The 22,702-nt window shown below is 30.9% G+C and overlaps 2 protein-coding genes across 5 annotated transcripts; one reads left to right on the forward strand and one right to left on the reverse strand.

The window, feature by feature from the left end:
- Positions 1-12,604: 12,604 nt before the first annotated feature.
- LOC112290295 (uncharacterized) lies at positions 12,605-15,273 on the reverse strand. The gene is made up of 4 exons (XM_024536431.2): positions 14,573-15,273; positions 13,993-14,441; positions 13,460-13,882; positions 12,605-13,044 (listed from the first exon to the last, which is right to left on the reverse strand). The coding sequence occupies exons 1-4, from the start codon at positions 14,937-14,939 to the stop codon at positions 12,958-12,960; spliced, it is 1,326 nt and encodes a 441-aa protein (XP_024392199.1). The 5' UTR covers positions 14,940-15,273; the 3' UTR covers positions 12,605-12,957.
- A 1,592-nt stretch (positions 15,274-16,865) lies between these two features.
- LOC141046083 (uncharacterized) lies at positions 16,866-21,322 on the forward strand. Of its 4 annotated transcripts, XR_012218777.2 has the most exons (4): positions 16,866-18,267; positions 18,656-19,638; positions 20,321-20,705; positions 20,868-21,320. XR_012218777.2 is itself a non-coding variant. In XM_090255145.1 (3 exons), exon 2 carries the CDS (start codon positions 19,153-19,155, stop codon positions 19,636-19,638), a length of 486 nt encoding a protein of 161 aa, XP_090111271.1. In that variant the 5' UTR covers positions 16,866-18,267; positions 18,656-19,152; the 3' UTR covers positions 20,321-21,322. The 4 variants fall into 4 exon arrangements, 3 of the variants coding, with proteins under 3 accessions (XP_090111271.1, XP_090111273.1, XP_090111272.1); XM_090255145.1 differs by having other exon boundaries at positions 20,321-21,322; XM_090255147.1 differs by lacking the exons at positions 20,321-20,705; positions 20,868-21,320 and having other exon boundaries at positions 16,872-18,265; positions 18,612-19,747.
- The last annotated feature ends 1,380 nt before the right edge of the window (positions 21,323-22,702 follow it).

The raw sequence follows: 22,702 nt of genomic DNA on the forward strand, positions 1-22,702 counted from the left end.
TAATTTTAGATATATCTAATTTATAGCATAAAATGTATATGATTAAAACGAAGAAGATATATTTGAAAGAATTATATGTTGTAAACTTTATTGCACCTTGAGACTCTTAATTCATTAGACAGGAAATTCACGTTTGAGAAAGAACTCATGAAAGCTGACCTACTCAAATCCTCAGTCCTGAATTATCCATTGCGGTTACAATTTCTCTGCTTCTATATTCTCCCTTCATTTAAGATTGTAGTGTTTGTGATAGTGTCTTTTTAAAAGTAGATGCAAGATGGTGAACGAATTGGTGTCGGTTGAATCTGTATCTGTTAATTTATGAGTAAACTGTTGGCAAAAAGTGAATTAGCTGCACTCTTCAACTCCTTCATGTCGAAGCTTACCGAAGTTTAAATGAGGTTTAGTGCAGCGAAGGAAGGAGCCCATTTTGATGGGTACAGTGGATTTCTTCAGCTTTTCGTGCAAGCTCACGTCTAGACACTTCCAATGCAGATGTTGGTAAACATGGAATTCTTCTCGTGAGTCATTTCTCGGCTTACAAATGTTTACTAAACTGTGAGACAGATTTGCGGCATGTGGATGTGGATGTCGTAGTGTGAGATCTTTTGCTTGAGGTTGTTGCATGTATTTTTCCCAGTTAGCATGCTTGAGATTTTAGTCTGTGCATTGATTCAGATGCATTACTGACGCCCCATATTTGGCACTCCAATCTTCAGTCTCGGTATCTGCCATATAATGTTGGACACAGTCAAGGAAAGTAATCACCTGCAGCCAATATATTCTGTTTTTAGCTTCACAGGACAGAGTCAGTGGTGTTCGTAATTTTCCATTTTCACCAAGGAAACTACCACTCTACTACCGCAAGGAAAGCAGTGGGTCGAAGGTCCTTTGATACATGGAGTACTCATAATCAGGGGTGATAAGAACTCAATACCACATGGGTTTAAATGTAAGCATGAGATCACACACTAAATTCTTTTGTATACACAATTACTTAGCATACAAGGTTGGATAAGGGTTGAGTAAGAACTATCAACACTTCTCTCTTATATCCCCACCTTATAGTAATACCTGGAGTTTAAACTTTAGTGGGGTTTTGATTAAAGGATTCTCACATGAAAAGACGACCATTATCCAAGAATACTTCTTACCCCATGCATGCATTGAAGAATCTACAATTATTGCACTCATTGCATACATGTGGGGTTGGTAGAGATTTGGAATGCTTTGTAGGTCATTAGAATATTACATATGGAAGTCATCATCTATCCTAGAATTATGACTTACATTTTCTAGTGCTACAATTCCATGTGCTACCAAATAATTTTAAACAAATAATGTTTTTACCTCGCTATAATTGGTTTAAAAAAGATTCCTTGTATCTTTTAATGTTACTTTTCTATCTTTTTAAAAAATGACTTCTTTATATACCATGTCATTGAAATCATCACAATCCTTTTAAGAATAAAAAACATCATCTTTTCATATATCTTTGTTTAGAAGTAGCCTTCAAATTATATGTAAAAGTCTTCTATTCAAATCTTGGAAGTTTGTTTTGAAGATCTTGCATTCTATATATAATCTCTTCAATTTCCATATCTTCTTTCTTTGATGTAATTATTGCACGTTAAATCATAGATGTAGAATGGATTGTAGATATTTTTACCATAGAGACTTGCAATAATTACATCTTTGAATACCTACAATTTCTTTTCTCCTTTTTCTTTTTGCAAGCAACTCCATTACCTCTTCCACTTCTTTCTAATTTGTTGTTAATCTTTCATCTTCTTTTTTTTATTTTAGAACAAAATTTTTAACTTCTCTTGTAATTTTCTATTAATTTATTTTAAAAAAAAACTTAAATTTTCTTAGATTAAATAATTACCTCTCTTTCTTAGATAAAAAAAATATTATTTTTCAAACTTTGTTAATAATTTTTTTTGCTTAAAGATCTTTTTTAGGTTTTTCAAAAAATGACTTATTTATAAATTGATAACTATCTTCTAAAATATATTCATTCTTTAATGCTTTAAATTTATTTTCCTATAAACTTCCAAAATATTATATAATAGATTTGATGTGATTTCTTATTTCTAAAAAAAAAGTTAATTCAAATAATTGAACCATTTCCTTTTCAAAAATATGATTCAATTCTATTTCTTCTATATAATATCTTAAATACTTTGTAATATCTCTTTCTTTAAATTAATCAATCTTGTCTACAATTACTTATAAAGTTTTATTTTCTATACCCTCTTTCTAAGCTTTAATTTATTATTGTTGCATAAAAATAAGCAAATCCTTTGAAAATGCTTATAAAATTAGGATCAAAATACATACTTTACTTTCTTCTATTACTTCTATTTGTAGTTTCACTTGCAACTTCACTTGAAGCACCATCCCTAACTTATTCTTTAATTCATTTGCCTTCTTTTTCTATAATTCAAACAAACAAAGAAAAAAAAAATCTTCTATTACAAGTTTTTAATACTAGATTCATCAAATATGTTGTATTGTGTGAAAACCAACATGAGAATGTATTAAGCATGTAATTTTAGAAGGTAAATTATATTTGTAACTAACAAAGAACTTAATAATTTTAAACAAATATTAATTGAAACTCAAAAATTATAATCAAAACTTAATCAAATCGTAAAGGATCTTTAAAAAATTCTTAAGAAAATATTAATTAAATTAAAAAATAAAATCAAAGCATCTTAAAGAATATTAAAAATATATTTAAAAGATCTTAAAGAATTTATAAATAAATTATAAATAAATTATTAAAAAAATCTAAAAAATATTATAAATATATCTTTTAATTTTTTTTAAGTTTTTTTTTAAAAAATTATTAAAAAAACCCTTAAAAAATTCTTTTAAAATCCTAAAAAAATATAAAGAAATTATAATACTTTTTAGTAAATTCTAAAAATATCCTAATAAAATCTTTAAAAAGATCTAATATAGCAAATACTATTGTATTACATGTTCATGTATAAATTTACTTGTTTTTAGTTAATATTTAAAAGAAATTTTAAGATATCTCTTTCTTAAACATTTGTAATATAGACAAAGTGGTATTACAATATTACACAATATTATTGTGTGTATATTTTAGAATTAAGAATAATAAATATAATATCTAATAAAATAAAGAATGAATTATTATGATGTATATTGTTAATATAACTTATCAAAAAATTACCATTTATATCATTGGCAAGTCAAAGTATTTATATCATTACAAAAGCATAGCAATTAATGATATATACAATATTATCTATAATTATCAAACTACAATTTTTAAAGCCATATTATTTATATTTTTTTAACATTGCATCAATTAAAAAGTAAAAATGTATTAAGTTAAATTCTAATTTATTTATTGATAAGGTATTGGACTCAAGTAGTTCATATGATAAGATTTTTAAATACAAAATGTCACTTGATATAATGTTAAGTATTCTATTTATTTTGTAGAATCATAAATGAAACAAAATATAATATACTATATATAAAAAAGATTTAATTACTTTTAAATGATAATTTAGAATGTTTTCTACAAAATTACTATAGAAAAGATTAAAATAATATCCAAGAAAAATTATTTGATAGACAAGATCAAAACAAGATTTTAAGTCATAAAAAAAGTATCTTGACAAAAATAGTATTCTTTTAGAGGTTGAAAATTATTTTTAGAAGAAGATTTTAAAATAATTATGGAAATATTTAATATTTTTAGATTAGATTTAAAATAAATTTATGAGAGCTAATCAAAGTTAGAATTGTGGTTATTACTACACAATTTTAAGTAATAAAATCAAGATGTATATTATTGACTATTTCATGATTTTTTAAATTATATTTATGTTTGAATTTTTTTTAATGACTAGGTATCTTTTTAGTAATTTTACATCATAAATTTTTGTTTATTTCATTGATTAAAACAAAATTCATTGAAATTTAAGTGTAATGAGGTGCTTATGGTTAGTAGTTTAAAGGTCCATAAGTACGTCAAGCTTATGTTGAGATTTTTCTACTTGGTTTGAATTATAAATAAATATACTTATAGATGACTTGAATTGCAAGATTTACACTAAGTTTTTATTTATTTGTTTATTTGTTTATTTTTTAAAAAAACCAAAAATAAAAGAGAAGATCTTGCATCTAAAAACTTCAGCATAGAAATTTAGAAAATAAGACCACTAAACATTTTGTTGGTTCTTTGATTATTTCTTTTAATTTTTAAATTGGATCTTTTTTCTAAAATAATTTGGATATTTGAAAAATACTTTATTAAATATTTTATTGAAATTTAAGTATTTTTAATACAAAAATAAAAATTTATAACTTATTAAAGTAGTTTTTTTAAATTTAATATTTGATAAGATTTCTTTAGATTTTTTTTAGAATTTGTTTGATTTCTCTAACGATTTGAAATTATTTGATAAAGGTTTAAAATTTTTATCTAGTAGAAGACGATACTTAGAATTGATAAAAATTAAGCTTTGTAATTGATAAGATTTAATATTTAAAATTGATAGAGTTTTTGATTATGGACATTTGAAATTCATAATTAATAAATTTTAAAATTAATTAAATTTAAGATATTTTAAAAAATCACGATTATCAAAATCACTAATTTTAAAAATATTTATAATTATTTTTTATCATAAGAAGAATATTAGGTTTTAAAAAAAATCTTCTACAACCAAATGCACAAAAAAAATTTAAGTTATAATTTACTATTAAATTTAAGAACTTTATCAATTGAAAAGATATTATGTCAAAAAATCATCCATGATAGAAATACAATAAAATAAGAGAAGATAAGAACAAAAAGGATTAATTATTCTTAATGTGGAATTTAAACCTATTTTATATAAAATTTAATGTAAACTTTGGTACTCCAAATGTATATATGTTTATAATTTGGTACTTTGTAGATAAGTCTAACTTTGTTGTAAGCTCAATCAAGAATTGGTGTTCACCTTAAAATACCTTCTAATTATATTATCTTGTATCAAATATGAATTTGTAATACAACTCAATATTTTTCACTTTGTCAAAGTAAGTAAATTGAAGACAATTTTTTTATTATGAATGATTTTGTAGCAATCATAGTTACAAGCCAAATTACAACAATATTATTTTGATTGAATGCAAAAGGCAAGAGTAAGATAGAATAGTACAATGAATAAAATTTATACAAGTTACTTAGATGGAATATTAATTAAATAAAATAATAGTAATTGCAAAGAAAAACAGTGAGATTGCTTCAACTTGGTCTTAATATATACTTATACTATCTCTATTTAATAATGACAGCTAATTATCTTTGCTTAAGAAGTAATTTATTAATCTATCCTAATTTTATCTAGTCTAAATTTTTGGATCCCAAGTGGGTCAAATATTTCTAGTTGGATTTATATTCTATAATTTGGATCTTAATTTGATTAGAAGGTTTGGAAATTTGATAGGTTAGGGAATTTTGACTTACTTTAGATTTCTATACACTATCATATAAATCTTAAGTGGATTGGATATTTTCAGTTCATTTGTTAGACTTATGGATCTAATGGTTTTTTACTATTTGAATCCAAATGGTTCTAATCTTGTAAAATCTTCTTTATTATTTTATTCTAACCATTAATGTTAGTAAATTATATTCTAATATTTTAAGTCTTTTTAATATCTTTCATTCTATTTTCTTATATTAATCTTTATTAATAATTTTTTCTTGATTTTTTTTTTATTGAAGTATTAAAATATATATTTGATTTTTAATTAATCATTTTTATTTTTAAAAGTATTAATTTTTAAAATAATCATAAAAAATATTTATCATTTTTACAAAATTACTTATAATATTGATATTATTTTAATTTTTTATATTAAAATTATATAATTTGATATTTTATTTTATAATATTTAATATATATGAATAAAATTTATTTATATAAGAAAATTATATTTTATTATATATATATAATTATTTATAATACTATCAATAAAAATAATTCAAAATAAAATAGTAATATTTTAAAATAAAATTTAGAAATAAACAAAAATACATGTCTAATCTTAATAAAACCTAATTCTTAAACTCTTAAAAAATTGATTAAATGATATGCTTCCATGGTTCATAAAATTAGATCATAAAAATTATACAAATCTTAGATACATATGATGCATAGGAGATTGATAAATTACAATTTTAAATAAATTTTTATATAAATCCATGCCTATTTTATGTATTATATATTATTTTTGAAAAATTCAAAGAAGAATTTTAGCCACCCATTGCCAAAAATTAAAATCTTGTCTTTGAGTATAAATGTGTCATAGAGCAATACTTCATTTAGCTGTCTTTAAACCTGGGATTATAATAATACATCCAATTTAGCGAAGCAAATCTAGCTCTCTACTTTCTTGCCTCACTATCTCAACTGAGGATTTTATGCCACATGCTTTTTTATTTGTGTAAGACTACAAAATTCTAGACTTTTAATTTTATTCACTACAATAGTCCTGTAGTATTGACCTATCAAAAGCATGTTGATTATGACTCAAATCATGATGCTACATAACAAACTCTACAAAATCTCCAATATAATGTATAGCAATTAGAAAGAAAAAAGTTTTACAATTGATAGATTTGACTTCATTTTTTGGTTTAGTTTTGAAGGAATAATTTAGGTATGGATCCAAATGAACCAAAAGAAGTAATAAAAATTATATTATATATATTATATATATATATATATATATATATATGAAATGAATCAAGATTTTATTGACTTAAATATTAAATAAATATACAAATTTATAGTAATGGATTCTATTTCTAATTTTTCTAATCACATCTATATACACTTGATTTAATACAATTGTGATCTTGTGCAATTTTTTAAATTGAATGCTCTGGACTATAATTTGTTTTCAAGAAGTTTGTTGTTGGACAAAGAAAGTACAAAGCTTCTTTTTGTAGAGATCTTTATTGCTTATGTATGACTTAGTTAGTTTCTATCATCTTCTTTGTATTATTTTGTATTAAATTATTAATTAAATCCTTACTTGCATTACTATTGTATTAAGTTATTAATCAAATTCCTACTTACATTTTGGACTTGTATAACTCAATGTAAAATCAATAGAATTATTTGAAATTCTTTACAATAGATTATATATGTCATCTTTTTTTATATTCTAAATTTCATAGTAATTGATGCTTTGAATTGTTCATAGCAAGTAATTCATCTAAGCTAATTTTTTAATCACTATTTTTTTCTTACAATCCTACCTTTCATTAAAATTTTGTGCATATCTCTTAAATAAAATATTACAATGCCTTGAAACTTAGTGAATAGATTTTTGACTTAATAAAATAAATATATTTTAAATTTCATAACTATAGCTTTTATAAACATTAAGCTATGACCCTTCAAAGTTTCTACTTTTGACTTGTAATCTTGCTAGTTTCCTTTTACTTTTAGCACTTTGTTTTTCTTTGACTTGTTTGATTTTTGCACACAAGTGGATATACTTGTCCTAAAAAATATCTTAAGAGCTTTTTTTAATCAAAGATTCTAATCAATTACAATATTATTTTTTAAGCTTCAAAATTTATTATTTCTATTAACCAAAATAAAAAATAAAATAACTATAACAAGCATAATTTTTTTCTTCATTCCTCTCCTTTAAGTCACCTTCATCTCTCAAAATATCACTAAGATATTATTAAGATGAGAATCCATCACATGTAATCTATCTTATCCTTATCCTCAAAAATATCACCAAGATAACTTTAAGATGAAAATCCACCACATGTTGTCTACCTTATTCTTATCCTCATCTTCTAACTTTCTTGGTTATCAATCTTATGGCTGAACTTCTACTAACAAACAAACTATTCATGAATAAATAAAAGTGAAAGTAGAATAAGATATCTTGTAAAAGATATTATCTTAAGTAAGTTGCTAATGATCAAAGGATTGACTTTTAGTATATGAAAAGGCCATCTTATGAATGAAAGACAAGGTTAAAGGCCAAGAGACAAGATCAAGAAGATAAAAGATCAACTAAATAATATCCAAAGATTAGATAAGAATATAAAATATATGCCATAGAATATCTTTAAGATAGATTAATTGGCAAAGGATTTTGGGATATAAAGATATATTAAAGAAATATTTTTATATTAAATAAAATACCAATGAATATATTTGATATATCTTTGGATGGATGTAATCATCAAAGGATAGAAGTTGTTAATTAAGTCAACAACCACCACTTATAAATAATGGATATTAGAAGAAAGAGTTATCTTATTCTATAGTTTCTTTGTGTAGAACCTTATTGATGTTATATGTTGTGATTTCAAAATTATCTTTCTTGAATAGATTATGGATCCATTTATCTTTGCTTTTGAGTTTTGAAGTTCTTTGAAGGCTTTTTTATTGTGAAGAATAGATCTTATAGTTTTTGTTCATGTTAGTATTTGGAATCTCTTAACCCTATTTTTTTTCATCTAATTATTGATATAGTTTTGCTCTTACTTGTTGTTAAGTGCATGTATAGGCTTAGATTTTATTTTTTATTTTTAAATGATTTTTTAAAATACTAGTATTGTGTTTCTTTGTTGAGTTATATCATTCATGGACTAATATTGTACTTTTATGTAATAATTTTTTTTAAAAAAATCACTTACAATCGTAAGAGGTGTTTTCTGAGATTAAAGGTGATTGAAGAGATGAAAAGATTATAATGGAGATTTATATAGAATATAAGACTTATAAAAAGTCTTATAAGTAAAGTTGAAAGTGATTTAAGAGTGAATTCATTAGTTTACTTATAAAGAAGATATTTTGGGTTTCTAAAGCAACATCTTTTTATTGAATCTTTTGCATCAAGCATAAAAGAAGAGAGTAAATTACTTATGAATAATGAAATATAGGAATTTACTCAACTTCCACCAAATTAATCTTTAATTTATTATACATGGGTATTTAGAACCGAAAAGAATATAATAGATAATGTTATAAGGTATAAGACTAGATTGGTTGCTAAAGAGTATTTATAAATTTTTAGTACTGATTTTAAGGAGACATTTGCTTCTATTGCTAAATTCACCACCATTGAAACTATTATAAAAATTTGAAAAAAAAAATGGACTTAAAAATGCATCACATAGATATTTGTTTTTTTTTTAAATAAAAAGTTGAAAAAAAAAAAAAAAAAAAAAAAAAAACATCTACATGAATCAACTTCAAGGATTTATTGAAGAAGAAAAATAACATCTTGTATGTAGGTTGAAGAAATCTTTATATGGGCTTAAGTAATTATCAAAGATGTAGTACCAATATATTAATACATTCTTTGTAAATGTAGGATTTATAAGAAGGAAGCTCACTATTCCATATATATGGTGCAATCAAATAAATTCTTATTGATTGTCATCTTTTATATTGATGATTTGATTATCTTAATCAATACCTTGAAAATAATAGATTGATTGAAGATAAAGTTAAAAAAATAAATAGCTGAGATGAGTGATTTAAAAGAGCTTCACTATTATTTAAAAGTGGAGTTTGTAAAAAATTCTGCTAATAAGACTATTACAATGAGCCAAAAAAATTATATTAAAGAAATATTAAAATGATTTAATACAAAAGGATTTGAAGTTGAATAAGCTAATGGATAAAGAATTTGCTAAAGTTGAAGATTAAATTCAATGTGTTTCATATATGTTAATAGTAGACTTATTTATGTATATAATGGTTGGCATAAAGATGGATCTTGCATATGCGGTGAGTATTGTGAGCCAACACATGTTAAAGACTAGACCAATCTATTAAGCAACCATCAAAAAGATCATGACATACTTGAAAGAGACTTTGTATTTCAAATTGTGTCTTGGAAATGATAACATTACTTTGTATGGTTATTATAATGTGGATTGGACTAGAGATGCAAATGATAGAAGTTTAATAATAGGATATGTGTTCTTTGTTGGAGTAAAAACTATTTCATGGAATTTCAAAAGATAACTAATAATTACAAGGTCTATAATAAAAATAGAATACATGGCAGTAAGCTATGGTATAATAGAAGCAATATGGCTAAAAAAAACTTTTAAAAGGTATTGGACTTGTGCAATTTTAAGCAACTCTATTGAAGTATTATAATCAAATATGTCTTGCTTTCGCAAACAACTCAAACCATCATTCAAAGATCAAGCACATTGACATTCAACATTGCTTCATAAGAGAAAAGATTGAAATAGAACTAATTGATTTGAAGTATTATATAATAGAAGAGATGTTTGCTAATTTGTTAACAAAGGTATTAATAAAGGATCAAAATCAAATTTTCATAAAGGTATTAGTAAAGGATCAACATCAAATGTTGATAAAGGCATTAAAAAAAGGTCGATATTACATGTTAATAAAGTCACTAATAAAGGATCGACCTCAAATGTTATCAAAGGCATTAATAAAGGATTGACATAAAATATTGATAAAAACATTAGTAAAGGATCAATATCAAATATTGACAAAGGCATTAGAATTGGTAGCCTTTGACAAATAACAAAGTAAGAGTATTAAAATAAGTAAGTAAAAGTAATAATAAAATAAATTATCTTATAAAAGATATTATCATATATGAATTATTAATAATCAAAGGATTGATTCTTAATATATGAAAAGGCCATTTTATAAATAAAGAGCTAGGTCAAAGGCTAAGAGACAAGGTCAAGAGGATAAAAGATCAACTAAAAAATATTCAAAGACTAGGTAAGAATATAAAGTATATCCGATAGAATATCTTTGAGATAGATAAATTAACAAAGGATCCTAGGAGTATAAATAATATGCTAAAGATATATCTTCAAAATAAATAAGATATCAATGAATATATTTGATATATTTTTAGATGGATGTAATCATCAAAGGATGGAAGTGAGAGTCATCTTACTCCATACTTTCTTTGTATACAATCTTGTTGATGTTGTGTATTGTGACTTTAAAGTTGTCTTTTTTCAATACAAATAAGTACATGAACTAAAAAAAGTACATGTACTAAATCAACAAAGTACTAATATTAATCTAATTATATATTTAAAATAGGCACAATATACATGAATGCCTATTATTCAACTTTTAATCTATGCCATCTTAATTTCTTGCTCTGAAGGGAGATTAAGAATATTTTTCAATATGGTCTTTATTTTGTCATTTTAGGCAGTTGTGAAGTTTTATTGCCTCACACATATGGGTGTGATATCTCCTATTCAAAATCAAAAGATACTTCACAATTGGGATTAAGTAAGCAAGTACATGCATCCAAATATATCTTGTTTTTCATATGAACAATTGAGAAGTGGACAGGGGGCTGATAACCGTTGATTGGAGCAAAATTAATGTTTGCATAATATATCAGGTCAAACACTAACAATAGCAAGATCATTTAATCAATTGTTATCAATTGTCACAATTTAATCATCTGCACAGCTTGCTATTTATCAAAAGTGTGCTTCATGCATAGCTTTTTCTCTTCTGGACATTGGGTCTGTGTCCCATCTTTTGTTCCATGCCTTGAGCTGAACTAATTTGCACCTCCAATGACCTCCATCCTCGATAGCTGAGCAAATATGCACATTCTGATATCAAGCATAGAATATGATTAAAAACTCCGGTCCAACATACATGAAGGTTGAATACTTAAAAGGAATGCACACTGATATAGAGAAACATACACTACAAAGAGTGGATTTGGTTGCCTAAAACACCGCAAAAGTCCAGATCAGCACACATTTTTTAATGTCAAAAACAAAATCATTAGCTAATTGCATCGACTGGTTTAGGAAGCGGCAATACATTAGCTAATAGCATTGGATGTGTTCAGTTAGCACACACCTCAGAATCTAATGTATAATCAAAAGAACAAAATTCCCAGTACCCTCAAATCTTGCAACATCAAAGCAAAGACTCATCACCGACTACCGATAATCAAACTGCAGACAAACTCTCATCTAAACAAATCTAAAAAGAATCGCGATACGCTTGTGCTTGAAAATTAATTACAAATTATGAGCGTCGTTGCTCTTTTGTCCTGCTTAATCTCCTTCATGCCGCTCTCATGCTATCACCAGCAATCCAGGACAATGTAATCTTTTGATATGATCAACATTAACGTGCCCTATGAATTCTAGTTTTGGTTCACACTTTTATGAAAACAAAGAGGAATGCATTCAGCGAATCATAACGCCGTTTTGTCTCGGATGTTTATCCCCTGAGCTATTTTATATAATAGAACCTCAAGCTTGTTCAAGAGAGCTTCAAAGTCTTCAGTACTCCTGTGCTTGATCGGATGCTTGTGACATAGACACCTAGAACCAACATAGGTAGTTTCAAATGATGTTGAAGAATGGTAGTGCTGTGAGCATTATTGAATTGGTGTGAAGTATAGGTCATATAAGTTAACGTCGGATCGCTGTGGTCGGTACAGCATCCTGCTTGGAGATATTGAGTTACTCAGCTTTCTAGAAATACAGGTGATGGCAAATTCAGTACTACGCTCAGTAGGAAAATTCTAAAAATTGTGTAAATTCAGTAGCCGTCGTTGAAGAGGAGTGATTATTATACAAAAATTGTCAATGCATCGACATTTACAGCTCTTCCTTTGCCAAAAGATGATAAATATCCCGCAGGTCTACATCCTAGCTCATCTCTTATGCCTCTCCAATATCTTTCACTTGGTGATTTGTCAGTAACCGAACAACCATATCTGTTTTTGTCAATGACCTCACTGACATCGGATCATAAGACTTGGTCACAGCCATTTTGGCCTCCGCCCACTAACAAAGCAAATCGTTATGTACTACGCGGAAAGTGGATTTTCATCTTGTGTTAACATATTTTGCCTGCCTGAACATGCTCGTCTCCGCGTGATCTAATACTGCGGTAAACCAAAGTTGGTGATGATACTCTGCAAAGCGCTATGTAAGTCGTTGTTGAGAACCTCCGCGTTCTGTGATGCCTGCACATGTCATCGATTCAGTGAATAAAATGTCGAATATCAACTACTTGGCAACCATCGTCGCATTCATTGCACCAAAGATGCAACTGCTCCTTGCATTGTAGATTTATAACGTCCAGTACAGGGTGACTTCTCAGATACCCTTACGTTGTAACACTTGGGTGGGAGCAGAATTTCCTGCTAATCGTTTGTAATATCAAAAGCACGAAAATTTGTAACTTCCCGAATTGAACATCTTTAGGCAAGAATTAACGAGGAAACTAAAAAACAAAACAATACTGGTGGAAACCTCGCGGACTGGGTGTAACCACGTTCTGAAGAACCACTCTGTGTCACGACCTCATTGACACGAAAGGATATCGCATCTTTGTTCAAGTATTTCATTGGTTCAAAATGTGGGGGATGAAGTTTTTACCTGGCAATGCAAGCAATGGAAAACGGAGGTGCTGCTGGTGGAGATGGTTGCGTTGATGACGTCCAGTTGGTGCTTGTGAATTGTAACCAGCAGCTGTTGCAGCAGACCTTGGCGCCCTCGCGGGCTGCTGGTGGTGATGAACACGTTCAGGCCGCACACATGGAGCCCTACGTTGGTCCCCAAGTAGGATTGTAGGCACGACTCCTTGCCCGGAGGCGGCAATGCAGTGATCGCCGTCATGGATGATGGGTCGAAGTTCGAATGGTCCACTAATGTTAGTCCGCTGTTGTTCGACACGAACATACCCGGTCTCGCTAACACAGCAGCCATCACCTGCTGGCGCTTCTTCGTGAGCATCTCCAGCTTCACTTGCAGCGACTGGATGTACTTGATGATTTCCCCGATCACTGTCGATTTGTCGGTCTGTCACCACGAAGTTGCAACAAAGAAATCCAGAAAAGTTCAGAATTTTAAATAGTAATAATGAACATTTTTGCATTAGTTTGTGTTTTCTAAGAAACCAGCCGACGTACCTTTGAGGTGGGATGAGGGAGAAGGTTCCGGAGTCTGGTGAAGAGGCAATTCATGCCTTTGCGACGCTCCCGTTCGGACCAGATATGATTCTCCCGTTGCGACACAGGCCTCTTCCCGCTCCCCTTGGATTTTTTCACTCCAAGCTGGTTCGTCTTCTCCTTCACAAGCCGCAATTCGGAGGGGCTCGTGGGCGCGCTCACTGATTCCCCCTTTTCCAGTCGTTGACTTTCTTTTCTTCCGGCACTTTTTGTGCACGAAAGCGACACTAAGATTGGGGCGACGCTCACCACTGCCATCGCAGGTTCTGGGTGTTCGCTAACCAAGCCCAGGTCGGAGACGTCGACGTTGACAGTTTCTCGACGCCATGATTCCATCTCATTGCCTGTAGAGAACGACGCAGAATTATTCAAAGCACCGGTTTTCGTGTCACAGCCGATTTGACCTTCATCTGCAGAATGAAATCCACATTATGATCAGGAAATGAGCTCTCCTCGAATGGGACTGAAAAACATGCGTACAGTTTTGCTGCCACCAAATACCGATCAAAGAGACAATTGGTGGAGAGGGGTGTAGCCATACTCCGTTGGGTTAGAATATCGGTGGGCAAGGCGGCCTGAACAGTGATGGGAGGCCACCAAGTATCGGACTGGAAGTCGACGAGTTGGGAGAACACACACCCCGTGCTGATCCCAGTGCTGTCGCTGACAGCACCCACCGGCATCTCCGTTCGCTGCTGACAACTATTCAACCCACAGTTACGGGTGACAAACTCCGAGGCTCCAGTGCTGGCAGGAAACCAGCTCTCCATGTCCACGACCGTCGCACTCGGAGGCGCATTCGATCGGCAGTGCGCACGGGCTGTGGAAGGCGGCAGCGCGTTGAAATTTAGTTGAGTTGGGTACGTCGACTGCAGACCCACTTGCCTCGCTTGAGATTGAGAAGGCATGGCTCGATCGGTGCTTGCCAATCTCTTCAACTTCGATCAATCCCTGCGGTTCCAACTGCTTCTAGAAAGCTCAAATTGCATGTACACACACACCAAAAGTGTAATTCTCAGCTTCAAACCAGCTTCCACGCCGGCTTGATCCACCGCGCAGTCATCACAATTCCGCTCATTCAAAACTAAGGAGCATCCCTCGAGTTACACATTGTCTGGAACGGCTTGAGCTTTTGCTGCTGCTACTGCTCTCTGGCTCTCTATCTCCCTCGGACTCCCTCTCTCGCTGGCTCTCTCGTCTCTTGTACACTGCAGCAGAGGGCAAAGTTCCTGAAAAAGGTTCGATTGATTGAAGAATCCGAGCTATGGTGTCACTATATAAGGCTTGCGGCGATGCCCCGGCGAGAGGGCCCCACCCGCCGGGATATAGCTTCTCCAACACTTCAGGCTACCTGCGGCTCGGGTTGCAAAAACGAAACGATCGATTGCGTCGTCAAACCGGAATCGTCCGCCGCATCAAGTGGCCTGCCTGCCCTGCCCCAGTGTCCCACTCACTCAGGCTGCTCCTGCTTCTGCTTTCTACTGCTGCAGTCAGAAAGTAGTAGGCTCGGATCCCTCCGCAAACCGGCAAAGAAACCTGCGTCCCGACCAGGCCCTGGGATTGAGGAGCGCGTGCCTGAAGTTACCCGGCACTCTTGTACCACCATCTCCAGGCTCGCCCGCCTTTCCTTCCTCTTCTCCGCTTGCACTCCCCCCCCCCCCCCCCAGTTCCCAATACTACTTCCTTCCCCCCACGGTACACACAGTCCGGCCCCCCAACCCCAACCTCCGCTATCTTTGGCGATACCTTGCTAACTAGCTAACTAGCTTTGTAGCTAATGTTGGCCCCATCCCCACCCTTGCCTTCGCAGCTGTGGATGGCGTCTATCTCCCCCACCGATGCGGCTCCCTTTGCCGTGGCCGGCGGCTGTTGATGTAGCCCTCCCAGCCGCGCCCTGTTGTGCACACTCGACCTTTATCTCGCGTCTTTGTTGTCGTGGAGAATATTCGTTTATTGGATTCCTTTTCAGCCTGGTGCCCCCTTTTGGGAGATGCAATCCCAGTTGCACTGACACTATTAGTAATACTATGTTTTGAAAACTTAACGTGAGGAATTCCTAATAAACTGATTAATAAATAAATAAAAAGGACAAGGTTTTCTTTCCTATTTTGATTGGTGTTGCTCATGGAACATTCCTTTTTGGTTAAATAGTTTGTATTCACGTAATGGGATAAGTATTTTGATGCCTAATATTTCGAACCAAAATTTGAAACTTACTCTGATATAAAATAATGTACAGTTACCGATGAAGATTCTAGATTTAAAAAAAAAAAAAAAAAAAAATCAAAAATCAAAATTGGGAGCTTAAAACTTGGAAAGGAATTCAAAATTGAAATTGTTGAGTAGCTAAAGAATAAATTTGTAAAACTGTTGTGATTATTTTTGAGAATTTTCCGATTGAAAATATCAGTATTATAGGAAATTTCCTTCTTCTTTTTTAAACAATGTTCATAAGAAAAGAACATCTGTTTTTTTAAAGCATTTTCTAGTTTCATGGGTGATTTGAAAGCATTCAAGCACTAAGCTGTTTGGAAGAAGAATGATGTTAAGATCATTTAATGTTTTAAATCTTGATGAAATTAATAAATAAACAAACTGGCATCAATGTATTTTAATGAAAATAAGATGGTAATTTTAATTGGTATGAGGTCAGAAAAGAAAATAGATCCATTGAAGTAATTTTACAAAAAATAACAACAGATGGACTTGTAGGTGTGTTTTCTTTTGTTTTTTTTTTTAAAACAATTCAGTGGTAAAATTTGAAAACCAGGAAATTTTTATACATTATATTACAAAAGAAACAATTAATTTGCTACACTTTCTAAAGTTTTGAATGGGCTGCAGTGTCGAGGTTATTTTACAAAGTATTGGAGCTATATTGTGGAAACTTCATCACGGTTACTAACTTGTAAAAGCTCGTGTTCATAATTTCTTCAACTATAAACCATAGCAGACATTTTTACAAATAAAACAAAGTAAATTAGATTAATATTATTCTAATCAAAATAAATATTTGTTTTTTTTATTTTTTTAAGATGGTTTGAAAGTTTACCTCGAGCATCAAAAATGGTTGAAAAGTGGCAATGGAAACAAGTTGGTGAATCAAAAAATTTAAATAAAATACATTGAAATGGAGTGTTTCAATGAAGTGTGATAGGTTGAAAATTATGAAATAAAAAAATGTTTTAAAATTCAATGTTTGTTGTATGTACAAGTTAAAAATACCCCATTTTTATAAAAACAAGGAAAAGGTGGTCTGTAAGAAATACTAATTATAAAATACACATCTATGATACAATCCTTGCAAATATGAGCTAAACACTAACACCATCACAGCTTGAATGACTGTAAATTTGTATGTATTTATTTTATTCTAAGGAAAATCAAACTCCTTTTCAGTGAGAATTCGAGTGTTAGTTTAGGGAGTTGTGCACTAATAGAAGCCATGCCAGGAACGAGGAGGGGTGTGGGGACCTAATGCAGAGCATGCCAAAGTAGCGCCAAGTTGGCTGTTGGAAACAGAATTGACACCCCAGTCGTACAAAGGTTTCTAAACATGGGGTGGCGTGCCCATTGGAAAAAAAACAGGACAAGGAATACAAAATGAAGCGCAAGTGCTATAATAAACAAAACAAAACAAAAATAAACAAAACCCAAAAATCTCATCTGCTATGAAGAAGGATTGTATGGAAGCATGGGGAACTGGGATTTAGGGCTGTCATTACCCATTCCCTTTTTCTTTATGTTTTTTTTTTCCAGTCTAGTGAGAGAGTAGCTCTGTATCACTCCCTCCTTTCTCTGCACATTACATTACAATATACAAATGCAATAGAGTATGCAGTCTGACAGGGTTTCTTAAAGGAGAGGGAGGATGATGATAATATACAAACCCTTGGTTCCCATTTGAGTAACAAGCACAGACTTGGAAGGCACATGGAAGCATTGCCTGCTCTCCCTTTCTATGTTTCTTTCTTTTCTTCTTATCTTTTTTGGTTTTTGGGGGGTTTTGAAAGTGGGTTGTGAAGTTTAGGGCAGTGTGAAGTAGTCCAAGGAGTGTAGGGACACATGAAAAGGGAACAAAGTGGGGGAAAGGGGAGTTATGGACAAAAGGAGCAAATGCCTCATGCTCTGCAGGCACATACAGACAGACACACCCAGACAGCCCTAGACAAAGCAGCAGCAGCAGCAGCAGCAGCCAGCCCTAAACCTGCACAGCCCCCCTCCCTCTGTAATCGTGTGGGTCTCTGTCTCTCTTTACCTTTCTCTGCTTTGCTCTCTCACACTGGAAGCTCTCACCCAACACCACAAGAAGACCGTATCACAAGAGAACAGGAGGAGAAATGAATCTATACCTATATATATATATATATATATATTTATTTATTTGTAGGAATGAAACTGAAAATTTATTATTATTGTTGTTAGACTCAAAATTTGAAAACACAAATGTGCATACTGGGTCTGTGGATGTGTAAAGTTGAACACAAATTTCATACATAATAATTTGGGTCATGCATTATGCATCAATAATGAACTGTGTTTCTTATCATGGAGATTTGGGTGTGCGCTTGTTGTGGTAGGTTAGGAAATGATTGATCAATGGAAGTATGTGCTTTTGAAACAGATATTCCAACCCAAATGGGTTCTTGTGACAAGATTCCTGCGGAAGTTCTTGAATCAAAGAATATAACAGATGAGTTGGAATGAACATATAATCGTAGTCTTTCTCTATTTCTAATTTGATATTACAGCTTTGCATAACGGCTAGTGTATGGAATGCCTCTTGTCCTCAAATGAAGTTATATTATTTCGTTTTAATATTTATTATTTATTATTTTAAAAAAAAGTTAACAACACATAGAATCTGATTCCATGTTTGAACCACAACCACAGAACGATCCCTGAAATCCCCTGTTCTTTTTCACATCAACCTGACTCAATAAAATTTGTAACTCTAAACCATGAAACCCTAAGAAAGGGTATTTAGGGTTACAGCTGAGGGAAAGAGCTCGAGGGTGCCTTGGTGGAGAAAGCAGGGTTTGCCTCCCACAAGCTTCGCCTGTGCGAAACCACGGCAGCGAGGGAGGATTCCGAAAGGAGAGACGATGCCTTGGTTCTTTCATGCTCTGGCGCCTGAAGCAGAGCAACAGAAGCGGGCGGGCGCGAGGGTGTGCGGGGAAGTCAACAACAATCTCATCGGACGTGCCGGCAATTCCTGGAGAATTGTACTCCACACGGAGGCCGAGGCCGCGGAAACCCAATCCCAGGGGCTATCTATGCCCGTTTCCCTGGCCCAAGAGGGCGCGGTGGCCATTGCCCATCTTAATGCGGCGAGGGGATGCTCGAATCCCCTCCTTCTCACAGCAGAAGAAGGCATCGGACGCGGAGCCTGTTCCTACAGTTCGTGGCCAGTGTGAACAGGGCCACAGTTCCAGAGCGTTATCTAAGCCTCTGTGCCACCTGGACGGGCATGCAGTGAGTGACGTGGCCCTTCACACACCCACCGATGGCCACATCGGCAGGGCAGGGCAGGGCCACATCAGCATTTTTCCTTTAATGGGGAGGGGCACCTTACTCTTCCTTATTCGCCATTCTCTCCAATTTTGAGTTAAGTGCACTTGTGTGTGTGAATGCGATGGTGTGAGTGATTACATGTTTGGGAACCTTTTTTTATTACTTTTCATAAATAAAAAATAATTAATAATAAAGAAAAAAATTCTTTACTTCGGTTGTTTTCATGCATATGAATGTTTATAATATATTTTCAATGGTTTTTGATTTGTTACGTGAAACATGAAAAAAACACATTATATGCACATAATTATTTCGAAAATTAAACCATAAAAAAATTTCATAGATGATAGTGAGTTGTTGTATTTAAAGAAACTGGAATACGAGTCTACTTCTTCTTCTTCTTCTTCTTCTTCTTTTTTTTTTTTTTTTTTTTTTGTTAACTCAGAATTTCTCTCGGGCAACAAATATAAGTTTTAGAAAATCAGGTTATCACTTTTTCGTTTATCGTTTTTCATTTTTTTCATTTTTTTTCTTTTTTCTTTTTCTTGGAATTTTCTTGAGCAACAGCTTGAGTGTAAGATAACCTCAACTTATGTTGGTACTTAAGATGTATAGTAAAGACAAGTTGCTATATATATATATATATATATATATATATTTTGATAAGAAGCATCAATGTGTTAAGTAGAAATAAATAATAAAATTATTATTAATAAAATCATCATTGCATGTGTTTTTGTTTGATTTTGACTATAATTTATTTATTTATTTATAGATTAAAGATAAGTGTTCAAAAAAACGACTACATAAATAAATAAATTTATACACATGGGAGAAAGAAAATAAAAACATGTTAAGACTCGAACATAGAAAAGTCGAAATACAAGAAAGTTTGTAATCTACATAGTGAATAAAGACACAAGAGAAAATAATCATAATCTAGTGTTATTATCTGCAAGACTAGAAGTTCGTTGTATAGAACCTTCTATTGATATGTGACACAAACAACAAAAAGAAATATTATCATGAAAATTTTGAAGTTTTTAGAGTACCAAAAAAATAACATGAAACATTTCACACAATCTTGGATGGTTCTGTGTAAACATTAGAAATATTAGCTTCCATTTTGGCGACAAATATCACAGAAAATGATTATATATGTAATTTCCATATTTTCTTTTCATTTCTTTTATCTTTCTGTGATTTTATATGGTTCTTTGGGATTATTTATTACTTTGAGATTGTATATTGGATACACTAATTTCTAATTTTGCACTAAATCCAATTCTTGATATTTGTGTTGCAAATTAAATAATGTGCAGAATATTGTAAAACAATCAAGGATATGGGAATCATCTGTTGAAGAAAAATACATCACAATAAGTCAGTACATGAGAGAAGCCATTTGGAAAAAAAATTCCAGACATTGAGTATATAAGAATAAAAATAAAATAAAATAAAATACCTCATTTATTGTGTGAAACAATCAAAGGTATAGTGTACCTGCAAGTAATATCAAACATTATTTAAGAATCATACTTATAAATGTCCAAATTTGCTTTGTTTGTGAAAGGATTAAAATTGACGTTGGAAGCATAAAATATTACACAACATCCCTTGTCATTGCTATTTTATTCAACAAAGTGCTCACATTGAATCATCATTAAATTAGCACATGATCAATGGAATGATATTTTCTCAAAGTTGCAAAGTGGAAATGTTAAAGAGTTACGTATTTGAGCATGTAGTAAACTGGAGTATGTTAACAAAATTATGAACTTAAAAAATAAAATAAAATAAAATAAAAAATCAAACAAGCAAAGCTTTGTATGTAACTGAAGTAATACCCAATGCCCTCTCTGAAAGCAGATTGTTCATTAGCCAATTATAATGATTTTAGTGGAGTATTAAATCAACCAATTTGTGTTGTATTGTATTGTATACATACATACATGATTGTGATTGATTGAAAATCTTCTTTTCTTAATGATTTTAAGAAAAAGAAAAAAAATGGTCTTGAAGATAAGTTGTCTTTTAAACATGGAAAATAAAATAAAACATGGTTATTAATAAAGTATGGAAATTTGTAGAGATGACAATATTTGTGGTTTACTTAGTGAGATTTTTTTTTACAAGTTTATAAACCACACAAGATTCATAGATTTGTGAAACATATTAAAAATATTTTTATAAAATTATTAATAGATGAAATTACTAGAAATATATCATTTACTATGTATGAGTTTTTTAAAATATAATTTTTTTTAAAAAATAATATTTTTGCAAGTTCAATAAAAATTAACACTTATATATATATATATATATATATATAATAGAAGTTTTCCTATTAAGGTTAAAAGAGATTGAATACTTTTTTTTGTTCAAAAAAAAAAATTTAAAGAAAAAAAATTAGTATGCAATTTCTATGGTACTTTAATTATAAATACTATATTCTTGAGAGAATATGAATATCATTTACTTTAATTATAAAATTCAACAGCTATGTGAAGCTCTAACATCAAAAGAATTGAGTCATAATTGTAGTACTTGAAGCCATTCTACCTTAGACTTCTTGATGTCTTGATTCCATAGCTCAATTTGAATAGAAAAAAAATTGATGTGCAGAAAGCTGTAGTGAGACAACAACAATAATTAAAGTAGTTGATTCATTCCAAACTACCTCAACATCTCTTTCATTTCCAACCTATAGGATAGGATATTTTTGTTTGGTGTTAAGGACAAGAACTCAAAGAAGATATATAAGCAAGTGAAAAACGAATGAAAGAGAGATGACAAACTAGAAATAAGAAAGTAAATATATTTGATAAGAAACTAAAATAGCTATTGCCAAAGGCTAGAAAACTAGAGACTCTTGAAATTAAAATAGAAGCAAGAAAAGAATTGATAAGAATAAAGAAGACTTCACTCTTATCTCTATATATAATATCTACGTAAAAACTATATGAAAATGTTCTATTGCACCTCTAACTTGTGTCTAATTTGTAAGATCCATGTCTTAACTTATAAAGCACGTTTTCAATATGTAAACTTTATTATTAGCTTAAATCATAAGCTATCAATATATGTGATATGTGGCTAATTTATTGGCCAAGTTTCTAATCTATCAATCACTTATAGACATGTATAAAGATGAAAT

Source organism: Physcomitrium patens, chromosome 13, assembly GCF_059467195.1.
Source record: "Physcomitrium patens ecotype Gransden chromosome 13, ASM5946719v1, whole genome shotgun sequence".
Lineage (NCBI taxonomy): Eukaryota > Viridiplantae > Streptophyta > Bryopsida > Funariales > Funariaceae > Physcomitrium > Physcomitrium patens.